This window comes from Malaclemys terrapin, chromosome 10, assembly GCF_027887155.1.
Source record: "Malaclemys terrapin pileata isolate rMalTer1 chromosome 10, rMalTer1.hap1, whole genome shotgun sequence".
NCBI classification, from domain to species: Eukaryota; Metazoa; Chordata; order Testudines; family Emydidae; genus Malaclemys; species Malaclemys terrapin.
This window is the reverse complement of record NC_071514.1, coordinates 68,057,419-68,074,212: the sequence shown is the minus strand read 5'-3', so window position 1 is coordinate 68,074,212 and position 16,794 is coordinate 68,057,419. Positions and strand designations below refer to the sequence as shown.

The following is a 16,794-nucleotide window of genomic DNA, read 5'->3' as shown; positions in this document are numbered from 1 at the left end:
GAATGGCAGCATGCCATGTAAGTCAGGGTAGAAGAAAGTGAGTGTGAATAATCTTTGGCTTCACATAGCTGTCAGGGATCTATTGATTTTTTTTGCTTCAGGCTCCCACAGATTCCCTGCTTATGTGGGTACTAGAGACCTTGTTCTTTCCACAGGTCTCAATCCCAACTCAGTGAAGGAATGATACAGCAAAGAAACCACTGTAAGACCTCACAACAATGTAGAAGTGTTTATTTCCTTGGGGTATTTTTTCACAGGAGGGAATGGTTTGTCTCTAATTTCCCGGTCTCACAAGTGGATGCTATAGGCAACTTACTGCTCAGGTTAATTTAATGAGATTTAGCAGAAAAGTTGGCTACACTTGTTTCATGGTTGGCCTCCTTAACGTCTGGGGAAAAAATATTCTGTTTTCATCAAGCACTTTCATTTTGGAATATGCTTAAGCTGCTGTAGGCATATCCTTCTTGAAACCAAATCTAAAACCAGCTGACAATATTTTCCTGGATGTTTATCACAAATGCATTGAACCCCCAGTTCTGAGCTTTGGCTCAAGGGGGAAAAGTACTTCATGGCCCATTTATGGGATAACAGATTCTGGGCCGGCTGGGGGATGATTTGAACTTTGGTAAAAGCTAGAGGAGCCAGAGGGCTGCTATAATTTACACTCAGCTGTAATGGTCCACAAGAAACTTTTGTCGCTGAGAATAGCCAGATCACAGCAGCACTTTTTTCATTGCCCGTTCCCTGGGAAAGCTCCTAGCATAGCCTTATGACTAGCATAATGGGGAGAGGGAGGCAGGTCTATATTATCCTGGCAATCTGATTACACCAATGATATTCTCCAAGGGCCAGATCTGGCTAGTTCTTGGCCACAGTGGAAGCAGGAAGTAGGGTCACTGTTCTTTGTCAGACAGTGCAGTCATTCCAACATCATAAAAATAGTGGTAAAGCTTCTGCAAAGGTTTATATTTAGTCATTAAAATTTACATTTCAAAATTTGACCTAGTGAAGTAAAATGAAATTGTGGATTATATGTAAAAGTATTTTATCTTTTGCTTATATTCATGTATACTTTACACTTCCGTGTCTGATTTTAATTTCTTGTGGGAGGAGGCCAGCAGATTTTTTTATATCCTGTCTATACTATAGTTGAAACCATGCTAGCAACAAGTTGTTGACACTAACACAATTCTACCATAGTTTCTTAGTTAGGTTGGCCAGGGATTTGTTTCCTGAGCAACTTGCTAGCCAAACCATGCTACAGAGTCTAGAATATAAAAACAAACACCCTAGAGAGCTTTACAGCATTGTTCCAAAACACAGTGCAGCACAGTTTACATGAAATAATTCCTGCTCACACTGGTACCATCTGCACTTGAATTTCAACCATGTCAATTCTCCCTCAATGGTTCAATTTTGTAGGGTAAAATGGACCTGCCTGTGTTTTCAGAGTGTCCATGAAGTCTGGGACATGTCCAAGTGAGCTGTAACCAGATTCCTCGACACAGATGAACGTATAGCATACATGAACTCAATAGCCTGGGAAACTGGATCTGTGAACAAGACCGCATTAAACATAATCTCCTGTCCCCATAATGTCATGAGCTGTCTACCCAGACAAATTTACTATGTAAGGAGATTGGGGTATAATACTTCAGTGCCCCCAATGACATTATAACACAGTTTGATCTTGCCAGTGTATATGATACCAGTCATGTCATTGATTCATGTTACTGCCCTATAAAAATCAGGGCTCTTCCTCTCTTTGTTTCTGATATTGTGTGTATCACATTTTCTTTTAAAATGTATAATATTAGGCAAAAGTAAATTTTATTTGTTTCTTCAGAGTATATAAATCCTAATTAAAAATAGAGGGGCAAGAGGTAGCTTAGTATCTTTTTGCAGTTTATAACTACCCTGTTTCCCCGAAAATAAGACAGTGTCTTATATTAATTTTTGCTCCCAAAGATGCGCTAGGTCTTATTTTCAGGGGATGTCTTATTTTTCAGAAATGAAAAATGCCTTATTATCGGTGGATGCCTTATTATCGGGGAGGTCTTATTATCGGGGGGATGCCTTATATTACAACGAGAGGCAAAACTGTAAGTAGGCCTTATTTTCGGAGGATGTCTTATTTTCGGGGAAACAGGGTATGTTCAGTTATGTGCTGTCATGAAAGAACTCTTAGATGCACTGATCCCCTTGCACATCATGGGAGTCCACAGGGATGCAGGAGTCTGCTCTAGCACAGGGGTTCTCAAACTGGGGGTCGTGATTCCTCAGGGTGTCTCAAGGTTATTACTTGGTCGGGTGACCAGACAGCAAGTGTGAAAAATCAGGACAGGGAGTGAAGGGTAATAGGAGCCTATATAAGACAAAGCCCCAAATATCGGGACTGTCCCTATAAAATCAGGCCATCTGGTCACCCTATTACTTGGGGGGGGAGGGTTGCGAGTTGTCAGCCTTCACTCCCAAACCCCACTTCATCTCCAGCATTCATAATAGTGTTAAATATTTTTTAAAAGTGTTTTTAATTTATAAGAGGGGGGACAAACTCAGAGGCTTGCTGTGTGAAAGGGGTCACCAATACAAAAGTTTGAGAACCACTGCTCTAGCAGATCCTTAAGCAAGATCAGGGTCAGGGATGGTAGATTAATGTGTATCATGTATCAGTATTGAGTCCTGTGGCACCTTATAGACTAACAGACGTATAGGAGCATGAGCTTTTGTGGATGAATACCCACTTCTTCGGATGCAAGCAAGAGTCCTGTGGCACCTTATAGACTAACAGACGTATAGGAGCTCATGTTTGCATCCGAAGAAGTGGGTATTCACCCACGAAAGCTCATGCTCCTATACGTCTGTTAGTCTATAAGGTGCCACAGGACTCTTTGCTGCTTTTACAGATCCAGACTAACACGGCTACCCCTTTGATATATGTATCAGTATTGATATTACTTCCTCATTATGAATCTTTCCCATACCATGAATAGTTACTGCCTTATTTATGTATGTACATGGCTTTTCCTATCATTAGTCATTCCTGTAAATGTATTTTAGGCTAAAATAACTTCATATATAATTCAGACTAATTGCAGGTAAATAACTGGAGTGTTACTCCTTTCCCACTGCTGCTTTACATTTCTGCCAGGATTGGAAAAGTACTCTGTAGTTTAAAGGCAGTATGGCAAGGCATTCTAAGGAGCATATTAAAGGGAGATATGAAGTTCCTTGAATTTAAGATGCGGATCAGCGCATGTGTGCATTAATGATGAGTTACATGTCATCTTATTCTGATTTCTTGATTTTTGATTAATGCTTGGAATGTGAACTATTACATGGATACACCTCTGGGTTTAACATGTCACTGACTACCTGTTTAATCAAGAATGAATGAAACAACTGAGCATTTAATTAGTAATTCTTTATTATTTCCATTTACTTGTATTTAAAGTACAGTTTCTGTTGAAAAATGACAAGAGACATTACCAAAAAAATGCCAAGCAAAAAATGACATGACTGGCAAAATTTAGTGGACATTTTCTTCATTTAATATTGCACCATGTTGTTCGCAAAGTTGTTTTTCTAGGGGGGAAATCTGCAAATTTGCCACCTCACATATGAATTTGTCCCACAGTCTTTCTGACTTGTAACTGAATCTGTGTGAAGCCAGGCCACGTAAGGTCTCATTTTGTTATCACTAACCTAGAGCTCAGTCCTTCAAGGGGCTGAACTCTCTGGTCCCAATCCAGCAAAGCCCTTAGGCATGCATTCAGCTTTAAGCACAAGTAGTCCATTGTCACATGCTTAAAATTAAACAAGTGCTTAAAGGCTTTCCCGGATCAGGGCTATAGCACTCAGATTCTTGCAGGATTGAGCCCCTAATACACAGACCAGGTTGACCAAGCCTCATAAACCTTTGCGTCTGAACTGGGTTTCAAGAGAAGCTGAGCTGATTTATGGGTTTGGATGGAAACCATCAAAATATGGTGGGTTATGCTGAGTTTTTGTTTAAGTGGAATGGTTTGTTTGAAGGCAGGGGTTTGGTGTCTGGGTCTATACAAAGTCTGATTGCAAAGGTTGCAGAGAGATCAATAATAGAGACCACACCAGCGTTTTAAAAAAAATCTATTTACTCAGATTCCATTCTGTGTGAAAGGTCAGATTATAGAATACAAAATACAGGAGCCCTAGAAGTACAAACTGGTATTCCATATACATGGGCATATGCAGGTCCAGGCAGATAGAACAGAAACAGTTTGAGTAGACCAGTTGAGGCTTAATGACCAAGTTTCACCTGGCAGTACTTTGGACCACAACAAAAGATATCTGACTTTTTATTTTTCGTAGTAAACTCGTGCTACATTCACACTTTGCTCTTTGATTGTAAATTTTACAGCAGTACACTAAAAACCATCATATTATCTGTACTTTTCTTTGACTTGTAAAAGTTGGATATATTACAAATAGTACGGTAATAGAGTCCTCAGTATAATATTCACATTTTTCTATCTTCGGACCAATTTCAGCACCTTGTCATGTAGGTGAGCCATTATCTTGCAGCAGAGTTTTTACATGGGTGTTGGGTGGTAATAGATATACAGAAAAACAGATTCCTGAATTACACAAAGATACAGGGTCTAGGATATGATAGGTTGCATACTAACAGAAGTGTACAATAGTGTACTGAATTTGAATAGACAGATACATCTGTTAAAATAAAAAGTCATATAAAACATGCCAACATAGTATCATTTTGCCATCTCACTTAGGGCCTGAGTTTACCTGCATTGGCATTAGAAAGTCCAAAAATTAAAGGTAATTGCATGTGGACATCCATTTCCCCTGCACAAGGGCTGATCTTACATGAGAGCTCAAAAACGTTCACAGGCCCGGAGGCATAGAAGAAAGATGTGTTATTTTGTTGCTGGTCCACAAGAAATAAAACTACAAGGACAACAAAAAACCCAATTCAGTATAAGAGCAATTTTACACATGCAATACCATAGGTATGCCTGTCCCTTTCACTTAGCATTCTCTTTTCTCCTTCACCTTGAAATGGCAGCTATAATCTTCCAATCTCCTGCTTCAGTCTGATGGTCAAATCGTGCCATTTATTCACTGGGCTGAGTAGCGGATAATGTGGAACTGTACAGCCCCACAGGTCTAAAGGAGATGTAATTTCCTCCCTTAACAGCCTGGTGAATATGGGACTATGCAAGCTACATCATCTGTGAGGACAGTGCAACATGATCTACTAAATGCAGCCAGTCCATTTTCTGGGCCAGCACAGGACCCTACCTCCTACCTGTTCCATTTGGGATGCTTGCACCAAGAGAGACACACAAAGTAGCCCCTGTACTCCTCTGAGCCAGTGGGAGCTGCAGGTGCTCCATGTCTCTCAGGATATTCACAAGTGTCTAAAGGCCAGATTGTAAAAAGTATTTATTTAGGCACCTACAGATGCAGATAGGCACCTAATGGGAATTTCAAAGCGCCTAGACCCCTAACTCCCATTGGGAGTTGTGCAGGACTGAGCTCTCAGTGGGAATTGGGGCTACGAGCTTTTGAAAATCCCACTAAGTGCCTATCTGCATCTTTAACTGCCTAAATACATTTAAAAATTCATCTCTAAGTGACTGAATGGGCCTATGTCCCATTTTCAGAATCCTACTTACAGAACAAGAGAAATATTGCACTGGAACAGTACAAGTACTTCCACATAACATCAGATGTAATTACTACACTCTACTAGTCTCTCATCACTATGTATTTTGACCGTTATCAATTGAGCATGTAATTAACGTAAAGTCCTTCAATCAATGTCACTGGCCTTCTACAGCAGCTCAGGTACAACTAATAATCTTGTTGTGCTTTGGATGTGAAAATAAAAGTATGTGATGCATGAAATGGAAGCAGCTGAGCATATTTTATTAGATACGTAAATGTGGTGCTTATTTCAAAGAGTGAGATATCAAACTCCATCATTACCAAGACTGTATCAAGGGCCTGAGCGTGCAATCCTAATACAGACAAACCACACATATTGAATTATATGGCAGTTTTGCCTGAGCTATGGCTGTAGGATTGGGCTGTTAAAGTAATGGTGAGTAATGGTACCACAAGCAGTAGAGGAATGCCAGAAAGGTAGATTCCTCAATCTCAGCCATTCAACGAGGGTGAGAGAAAGACTGAAGATGTTACATAAGCCATGCGCTAGTGGAAAACGTGAAAGTAAGGGGAAGAAATCTCCACCTAAAAAGCCTGTGGCATCACTAACACAGGTGCAGTGGGGGGGAAAGCTGGTCTTCTGATAAAAGCTCAGGAATAGGAGTCAGGGAATGAGTGTCCTCTACCATATGCTCACTGTATGAGCATGGTGAAATAATTTGTGCCTCAGTTTCCCCAGCCATCAACTAGTCAGAAAAGGGCATTAGGAGGGTTAACTAATTCAGGGCAAAAGTTGCCATCTCTCCACAGGCGGAAGAGTGTCAGATGCTGTTGAACCCTGTAGTTGTGTGTACAGGTTTTGGAAGTTCATGTGGGTTGGAAACTGTGTGTGTCATATCCCTGTTCAACGTAGACTGGCTGTGTTTCTGTGCTCAGCTTCTTGGGTACAGGATCATTGGGTCACTGACCAAATCCTTCCCCTGCCTCCACACACATCTGGAGTGGGCTGCAAGAGCTGTGGAGACTTCTCTGTTCCTGAGACTGGGAAATGGGCCTCGGGGCAGGTTCTCTGGGAGAGGATTACTTATCTCTGCTCCCTCAAAGATCATCAGTCCCCAGCCCAGTTACTCTGGGTGGCTGCTAAGAAGAGGATTTCCCCCCTGAACATTCGTAAAAGGCTTTGAGCAGCTCAGATGAAAAATGCTGTAGAAATAAATACAAAGACTTATTATATGGAAGTTCCAATGTAATTATGTCGCTAACACTGTTCCAATTCTCACATTTGTCATTCTAGCTTCATGATATTTCCACACATTATACACTGTAGGTAAATCTGGCTTTTTCCTTAGACACTGGTGTTACACTGTAATCACTTCATTTTACAAACACTTACTACAGTGGGGCCCTCTTATATTGAAACTATTTCTCACTGAACCAACTTCATTCTGAGTAGAGGTTCACTAGAACCAGAACTGGAATTTGCACATTACAATGGGAGGCCATTTTGGTCTTCCATTGTGCTTCCCTAGAAAGGTGTTTTCACTATATGTGAGTTCATTAAAAAAAGACTCCAGTGTATTTGATACAGCCTCTCATACTGATCTCTTGTACATTGTTGACCCATTTTCAGTATGGAGAAATGCAATAATTTTTCTCTCTTGGTTTTTGTCTTCATTTGAGACTCTTGATTTCTCTCACCATAAGTCAAATAAGTTATACATTTTTAACAGTGAGGGTAATTAACCATTGAAACAATTTACTCAGGGTCATGGTGGATTCTCCATCAAAGGCAATTTTTATATCAAGATTGAATGTTTTCTAAAAGATATGCTCTAAAAGTGGTTCTCAACCTTTTTTCATTGTCGGACTCCTAAAAATTTTCGAAAGGCGGTACAGACCTTTTGGAAATCTATTGTGTGTATATATAATTGAATTCTGTTCAGTCAGTTTTCAGTCTTAGTCTTTCACTGACCCCTTAGACATGGTCTGTGGACCACAGGTTGAGAACCACTACTCTAGGAATTATTTTGGGGAAGTTCTCATGTTATACAGGAGGGCAGACTAAATGATCACAGTGGTCCCTTCTGGCCTTGGAATCACTGAATCTCTGAAAAGTCTGAAAGAATTTTCTCCAGAGCTGCTGCTAATCCATATATTTCCAGGAGGGAGTTCCCTAAGTCTGGTTGCACCACTTTCTCTTCACCCTAGAAAGACATCTGAAGTCCCAAAGAGTTCCATCTTCTGTTTTAACCTGTAACATACACAACTTTACCTCTGTTGTATTCCCTTATCATGGTCATCTGATACATCTCTAATGCTTATATACAAAAATAATTTACAGTAGCAACTGTTAATCTGTAGTAAAATACAATAAGCAACTAAATTTACAGGGCCATAACCCCCACTGTGCAGCTGAGGAGAGAATGAGCAAAGATGGCTTTAATCAACCTTTCTTCTTCTCTAATCCTGGGGTCAGCCCAGAGCGTAGTTTAGAAAAGCCTCAGGACCATAGCTCTGTGCCACTTGGAGATACACTTGCAATGGGGGAATCCCCGACTAGCTGATTAAGCTGCCTTTCTTCCTGGTTTGCAGAGCCAGAACAGTGAAAGGCAAGTGGATCAGGAGACCACTGTATTCCACAAATCTGTTTATAATGTGTACCTCTAAATAATAATAATCAACCTTTTTGTTTTCTTCAACAGAAGCCCTATGATGTACATTTCAAGAAAGAAATGCAATTTGCATGAGAAGGATGGATAAACAGTTTAATAAAATGCCAAGCATCCCAAGCTATTTCACTGCATTCTCTTTTCCTGCTTGAATTCCACACACATTTTAGCACAAGTAGCACTCACCTACTTTATGAACTGTGCATAGTATATCTTAAAAACTAACACTTTTTGACTGATGCTAATCTGTACATATTGTATTACAGATCTGGGGTGTGAAATATACTTCCTTTGCTGCTCTATCTGCCAGGTACCTCCAATAATACACTGACATCAATGGAGTGATGATAGTGCAGCAAATGACTTATAGAACCAGTAGAGAAAAGGGTTAATGTATTATTATGAAGCACCAAAACAAACATCTCCAAATACAGGAAGATTCCAGCACCTCTTTTTTGTGAAATTTGCTCTGCCTCATGTTATAAAATTTGCAGATTTGGTTTTATTTGCAAAACTCATTTCCATTCAGGGAAGCACAAAATGTTTCCACTGTATGTTTCCAATGTATTCCTTTATAAATATCATTATATAAAATATCTACTACTTTGAATGGGTTCACAGAAATAAATCTTTTTCTGTCCCTGTCCTAATATAATCCATTGTCTCATTTGCTTTTTTAATCACTGGTATGGATTGAGCAAGCATCTTCATTGATCTGTTCACAATGACCCATAGATCTTTCTCTTGAGAGATTACAACCAATTCTAAACCCACAGGCATTTGCACAAGTAGTTTAAATTGTTGTCCATTGTACTGCATGTTGTTTACTTCAGACTGCCTCAAATCCGTTGGACAGCTTCCTCTTCAAGAATTTCACAAATAAATGATTAAATTTAGCAGTCTCTAACACACCACCACTAGCCTTTGCATGTTGATTTACACATCTATTGAAGCTTTCATTTTATGCCTTTCTTTCCTCATGGATGTCCATGCTTGCTTCTGGAAATATATTAATTACTTATTATTTAATAAAAGGCAGAAGCTTTCTAGGTTGCAAATGTGGCATCAATATTATTATTAATATGCTGTACATACTTAGATGGTGCCCATCAGCATGGTACATATTTGAGCCAAGCAGCTTCTCATGCATCATACTGTGAAACCTAAGGTTCTAGACAACGTCAGTGGCTGCTGCTTTCCAGGGCAGGAAAAACTCAGACCTTCTTCTGGGCTTTTTCTAGATACTAGCCTGAACTCCTAGCAGAATGTGACTCAGATATCAAAATGATCTAGGGCAGTACAATTTTTTTTTAATTAGTGTAATTGGAAAACAGACTTTCAAATTCTCATTTGGCCAAATTCAGACCCTGTATAAGCTACACAGCTACACTGAATAAAACCGAGTTGCTGTCACACCTGGTCAGAATTTGTCTTCTCTACTCATTTGATTTTAGAAACAACCCCATGAAATGGAGGTGTCATGTGAATACATGCCTGATAGCTGATGGCAGAGAGCTCCCTCCGTTTGCCGAGTACCACCTTGACTTCTTATATCTAGCCATACTTTTTTGGTGAATTCTGTGTAGTGTTCAGTTGGCATTAAGTCTATTGCAGCTCCTTTAGGTGGACTCTCTGGGACCACCTATGAAACATGCATCCAAACAGGCATGAGGGCAAACCTGCCCAGCTGCTGGTCCACGGTTTGATATTTTAGATATTCTTGTTGATAAGTACTGTATCACCAATCATTAGCCCTGCATATGTAGGAAAAGTCATATTAGAGTCTCCTAATTTATAAAGTGGTAAGAAATTATAGTATTTCCAAAAAGTAAAGGGGCCAGATCTTCAGATGGTGTACACTGACAGAGTTCCAAAAACTTCAAAGGAGCTATGCCAATTTACACCAGCTGAGGATCTGGCCCAAGATAGCCACATTGTTTTGCATCTCCCGCCCCTGAAACACTCCTTCTAACTGCCAAAGCTTGTGGTTACAAAGAGGTTTTAGAACAGGAAGAGAGATTAGTTTACTTATGTAGCCCGTAGCAACTTTTCAAGAGAAATGGAGGGAGTAAAAGGATTACTTAGATTCTTAAATTCACTGAAACATGAGAACTACATGCTCCAGTGTGATTACACAAAAGAGCAAAGGAACAAAGAACTACCTTTCTGTATACTGAAAACAGAGAAACATGGAGATAAATCCTGAAGTCCTTACCCAGACAAAAATCCTATTTAAGCCAAGTTCCTGAATAACTGGCATCAGAAAAGTATACAGCGCTAATGGACAGCTTGTATAAACATTCAAAGCTTTAAAAATAAAAGAGGGGTGTTCCACTCATTACAAATTTTACTAACAATTAAAACTATATATCAATCAATTCATCCACTAACAAATTGCATCTACTTCAAGGGTAGAACATGGCATATTGTTACAGCACACAGCAAAGCAACACTATATCTCAGTCATCATTTTTTCTCCAAGAACTATATTCTTAACAACATTTTCCATTTTGTGCATGCTGACAAGGTAAAGAAACAGGGAACAGAAAATAACTGATGGTGTTGTCTTTCAACTCTGTAGGAGGGATTAGTAATCTGATATCAAATTGAATTTTATTTCTTATTATTTGCAATCCTGATAGCTGTCACATTTATTGGTAAAAGTTCAAAAACGATCACCAATGGAATGCTTTCCGCATCTTACCGCAGATCACATAGAGATTGTGTATACTCTTTCTTGAAATCCTTGTCAATTTCCCTAATGTCAGCTCTTATTTTCCCTGCAGTGGCACTCCTCCCAAGTTCCTTTCTTTTAAATGAATGCAGTTCATCACTATACATTTAAGGCACATGCAGAAATAAAAATAAAAGCATTACCTATAATAGAATTATCACAAAAAGCATTAATTTGAGCACATTATTTCTAATTTGCTTTTGAGTGTTATGTATTGTCATACACATTCATCCATACTCCATACACTATGAATCTTACTGAAAAGGAGTACAAATATCCAAATATAATGTTGATTTTAAAAGTACTAATCAGAATAAATAAAGCCATCTTTTAATTGCTTCATTATCTTGAGGATATTAAATACACACACAGCAACAACAATTCAACTGCTACATCAGTCTTGCAAAATTCATTAATTTTTCCTTGTCATTGATCATTGTAGAGGGTGAGCAAATTCCTTTTGTGCTTAGACTGGTAAATTTTGCAAGGCTAAGTTATTGTCTTTGTACAAATTCTCACTGCAGGCTAAGGCAAGAGTTTAAAAATGTTATAATCGGTTCCTATAAAAAAAAAAGAGTACAATTTTTTCTCAGAATAAATATAGATTCAGTACCATAGGTTGCAATTCAGAGAAAACTCCAGTGAATGCAAAAGGAATCTTGCTCTCATAATAACTGGCAAGTATAAACACTGATGATTTAATGTTCTATCCCCCCCTTTTCTAGCAACCAGAAGTTGCTTGAAAATTAAATTACAGCTAATATCTCTCCCCAATGAGGCTGGCTACCATGTTGTGCAAATGCTCTTGCTGCACTGTGACAAGCAAGTGGCTAGAGTCCACAGAGGAGACTAGCTGCCAGCATGAAAATAATTAAACAGCAATATACAATGGGCCTCTTTTCTGTGCAAACAGGTGCAAAACCAAAGTATTGCACTGTATATAATGACCACTGAGCCCTGGGATGAAGATTCATTTTAAAACACAGCAATCAGTTGGCGGTGCAATTCATTGCCCTTTATAAGCACAGTTTAACCATTTAAAATAAATACTCCATTAAACAACTTTCTCATTTCTCTGATGGTTCTCCATCTGCATTGACCTTCTCTCTTTGGAACCACAGAAAAGCCGACTTTGCTGTGCCATCACCGCTCTGTTGTGAAAAGCAAATGAAGATAGCCCAGAGAAAGCCACAGAGCCCAGTGTAAGCTGTTCTCAGGTAAACAGGGACCAAAACGAAGTTTGAAAGCTGTGTTGGAAAGAGAGAGAGTTCATTGTTAGGACCTGATCCTGCATTCCTTACACACCCAAAAATTCCATTGACTTCAATGGGAGCATTGGGTGGGCACAACGTAGGATAGGACTGTATGGCTAAGAAAAGGTTATTGAGTTAGCACTGATGTTAACTTGAAACTCACCTGCACAAAAGGCCAGTACAACAGCCCAGTCTGAAATGAAAGTGATGGACTAATTACTATTATGTATTTCAGTTACAATGATTTATTTCAAGCATTCCTTTTTATTGACAGTATTTAACAAGGACTAGGAAATACCTCAACAAAGTTAATAAAAGGTGTTCAGTTTCAAATTAGGTGGTTCAAATAAGAGGTGGCAATATTAGAACTGCAAATAACCCCCATCAGCTGCTACCCTAAGAATGTCTAAGAGATTATTCTGCCTCGGTTTATATACAAAAATCTAACAATGCGAACTTCAAAATCATGTGATCCCTGATATGTAAGCACATTTACCAGATGGTTGAACAAATGTTTAAATGAGTGAATGTTTATTTCAGCTGTGAATGAAAAATACCACTGAACTTTATATTTATTTCACACTTGCAATGCTCCTTCTACTTGCTCATATACTGTAAACCCCTTTCTTAGAGCTGAACTGATTAATTAATTTACTCAGAGTAAGCAAGATCAGTAGAAGGACACTGTTAAACCAAATGTTCTTACAAAGATATAGTGGGCACTGGTTATAAGAACACCCTCCAGGGTGACAAAAATGCCCTTTTATCCTCATAGTGCAATAGTTCCAGGATAAGAAGTGAAATGCTGACTTTGTTGCAATGTTTATCCTGCTAATTTTTTTCTCTATATATTTTTCTTCCAAAGCCTGAAAAATCTTGAAAGTCCCTGATTTGCTCAGGTTTAGGATTTGTGCTGGCTTTAACCCACACTTGTTAGTATCACCTATCTACCATTTTGAAAAACATAGAGAAATGAGCTAAAATTGGACATCAGTAGTCTTAAAAGTGTTCTTAAAAGAAGGGAAAACTGTCAGTGAAAAGTACAGGGTGAAACTGATAACTAAAAAAGATGTCTTCGTAACTAATGTTATTAACAGGTGTTCAAGAAAGTGGTGCCAACTGTACATCTAACTATTTATTGATGGTTATTTCTCAAGATAAATGGTATTACAGCTCTTGAGTATAATTGTCTTTATTACATTGTGGATACTGTAATTGACACGGAATCAGATGCATTTGTAAACACATATGCTGTACAATTTAAGGATGGACTCAGTTTGCCCAACTGGAGATGGTAGCGGTACCTGGTTACCTATAATTCAGTGTTACTGCAGCTTTGCATGGAGCCCCCTGCACAGAATCCCAAAACAAAAGAATGGAGAGGAAGCAGAACTAAAACACAAACAATGTTGGAAGCTAGCATCCTATTTTGATTTAACTGTAGCATTCAATAACATTAATTGTTTTGCTTAACAGGGAGATTAATCAACTATTTGCCTCACCTTATATGTATTCCAGAATTTCTTTTTACAGTCGGAAAAAATGTTCTCTTTCCCCTGAAGTATACTCATGCCTGCTAGCAAAACATTTAGGACAATCAGAAAGATTGCAAAAAGGTCCAACATTTATTTATTGCATCAAAATGTTCACATTCTGTCACAATGTTACAAGTCTCTTTGAAAGAAAGAAGTTAGAGTGATAATAAAGAGCAAATGTTCTGCATGGCTGCTTTATCCTGCTATATCACATCTCCTGATCTGATTCTCTTAATCTTCAGTGGTGATACCAAAGAGGTGATCCAAACTAAATCTACTATGCTGCATCTACAGTGACAAAAATGAAGTAGATAATTCATCAACAGTAGCAGCAGTAGAAACCATGGTATAGACAGGGCTTAGCATTTTGCTCAGGATTAGCTGACTAAGTGGTCAAAATGCCATTTTTTGCCATCATAAACAGCACCTTTGATTAACTCCAAAGTGTAGATCTGAAGAGTAGAGTTGCTCTAAAATGTACTTGTTTAATATACTGTGGACAGCAGTTTGAAATTTATACACACACTAGCTGATCTACTGCCCATTATGCTCCTAGGAATATACACATGGGAGCTTTGTCATAGGACACAAAAGGAGCCTGATCCAGAGGAGAGATGGGCACGTGCAACGATGGTTGGGAGTTAAAAGTTAGACAAATGCAAATATTGGACAGTAAAGAGAATCAACCCCTGGAACAAATTACCATGAATAGAGTTTGGGAGTGTTGGATGTCTTTCCAAAAGATGTGCTCTAATCCAACCAGAAGTTATAGCCTGCATTATGCTGGAGGTTAAATTATATGATTATAATGATCCCTTCTGACCTTAAAATCTACGAATCTATGAATATACACATACAGTAGCCAATGGGAGTTGAAGATGGTCAGCACAACTCAGGATTGGCCCACTATAATGGCTATTTGCATGCCATGGTGTGCCTGGTAGGTAGCGGCTCACAGTACCCCTCATTGCATCTATCTGTTCACAATGGTGACTAGGCAGATAGCATTTGATGACAGGCAAATTTGTACTAGCTATGGGCGTCTTTCCTCCCTTCATTTACTTCCAATCATACCCTGAATGATCTGTTTGTCTGACCATAAAATGAGAATCTCATGATACTTACAATGTTAAAAGAGTCTAACCACTTAGGGCTTGTCTACATAGAAAAAAGGCCAAAAATAGCTATTGCTCACTGTGTGTATACTCTTATTCTGCACTAAGAGTGCCTTGGTGCAGTTTAGGTAATCCCTTTTAGATATAAAATAATTCAGCTTAAGGCTCACTTATTCTGGAATAAGAGCATCCACACATGGAGCTAATCAATAATAGCTAGTCCACTTTAAATTCACATGCCCACCTTATTCTGGATGAACTTTCATGAGTAGACAAGCTCTTAGTTCTTATCCCACACATGGTTTAAATTAAATGATAGTTTCATTTTACACTAGTCTTTTCTATAATGATTTCTTAAATTATTTCTCTTTCTACTCATCTCACTCATTTTTTAAAGTCTTTACATTCATTAGGTTTGTTAAGGTTACATATTATTATCACCATCTCTAACAGCAGTGTTCCACCACTGGTGTATATTCCTAAAACTGGATCTGGCATAGTTCAGTTTCTAACATGTTGTGTAATGCTGATATTTGCTATTAAACAGCAGTTGTGTTTCAGCCAATGTAGAATCGTGAGTAAAGTAACACGGACTGATTTCATTAGATATAGTTTGTATAATCAGTCTGTAAAGTGCTTCAGATCATTTGGGATTAATTAAAGGTGATAGGCCTGAATTACCACTTTTGCACTGGTGTTATTCATTGAAATCATTGACATAATTCAGGCATAACACAAGTCATGCTGAAGTGAATCTAGCCCACTATATAAATGTCCACTATGTAGCTGGTATTAATAATTAATTGAATTCATTCTAAAAAATCCCAGAACTGCTTTCGCAACTATGGGTATAATGTGTGAGGTGCTGTGTGCACATCCTGAAAACCAAGACTGGCCAAAAATTTGGCCCTTACTGCTAGCACGCTGTGAGAGTAGCCTTGTTCTTTCAAAGTTTTATTTGACAGACTCAAGGTGCAGTAAAGCACATGGAATGCAAATATCCCACCACAGAGACTGAAGAAGCTTGGATGAATCCGAGGACAAAAGTCACATTGGCATATGGTGCAAGGGGCACAACCATTCCTTGCTGCTGGGGCTGGGTAGGGGCTCAACCAACCCCTTCTGGAGAGGACATAGTGATTTGAACCATGGGATGGGGGTGCAGGGGGCGCCGACATGGTGTTGAGGTGCAAGAGGGAGCACGATCTCAGGCACGGATAAGGGATGTTGGGAGCCCATCAGTGGAAAGGGGTGCAAAGGGTCCAGGAAGCTCAACTATAGGGAGAGACTGAAGAGTGTTCAGCAATGGTGGGGGGTTGCAGGTAGCTCTGTCATGGTGAGGGGGCGCAGGGAGCTCGGCCATGGAGAGGAGTTTCGGGGGGCTCGTCCCCAGGGAGGGGGCGCAGGAGGCGCTCGGCCATGGGGAGAGGGCGCAGGGAGCTCGGCCCTGGGGAGGGGGCGCAGGTGGCACTTGGCCGAGGGGAGGGGGCGCAGGGAGCTCGGCCGTGGGGAGGGGGCGCAGGGAGCTCGGCCGTGGGGAGGGGGCGCAGGGAGCTCGGCCCCGGGGAGGGAGTTGGGGGGCTCGGCCCCGGAGAGGGGGCGCAGGAGGCGCTCAGCCCTGGGGAGAGGGCGCAGGGAGCTCGGCCATGGGGAGGGAGCTCGGGGGGCTCGGCCCCGGAGAGGGGGCGCAGGAGGCGCTCAGCCCTGGGGAGAGGGCGCAGGGAGCTCGGCCATGGGGAGGGAGCTCGGGGGGCTCGGCCCTGGGGAGCGGGCGCAGAAGGCGCTCGGCCATGGGGAGGGGGTCCGGGGAGCTCAGCC

General features: G+C 40.1%; 1 protein-coding gene across 2 annotated transcripts in view; it reads right to left on the bottom strand.

Annotated features, from left to right (window-relative positions):
- BMERB1 (bMERB domain containing 1) overlaps positions 1 to 16,794 on the bottom strand; it is a 112,740-nt gene that overhangs the window by 94,939 nt on the left and 1,007 nt on the right. Inside the window, exons 2-4 of one of the 2 annotated variants that reach the window (XM_054041189.1) lie at positions 13,829 to 13,899; positions 12,490 to 12,519; positions 3,404 to 12,320 (exon numbers count right to left, since the gene is read on the bottom strand). The exons of the other annotated variant lie outside the window; for it this stretch is intronic. Of the exons in view, the coding sequence (XP_053897164.1) occupies positions 12,141 to 12,320; positions 12,490 to 12,519; positions 13,829 to 13,899 (281 nt within the window). The 3' untranslated portion in view covers positions 3,404 to 12,140. Of the gene's footprint in view, positions 1 to 3,403; positions 12,321 to 12,489; positions 12,520 to 13,828; positions 13,900 to 16,794 lie in introns of those variants that run through there. 2 annotated transcript variants of the gene reach the window in all.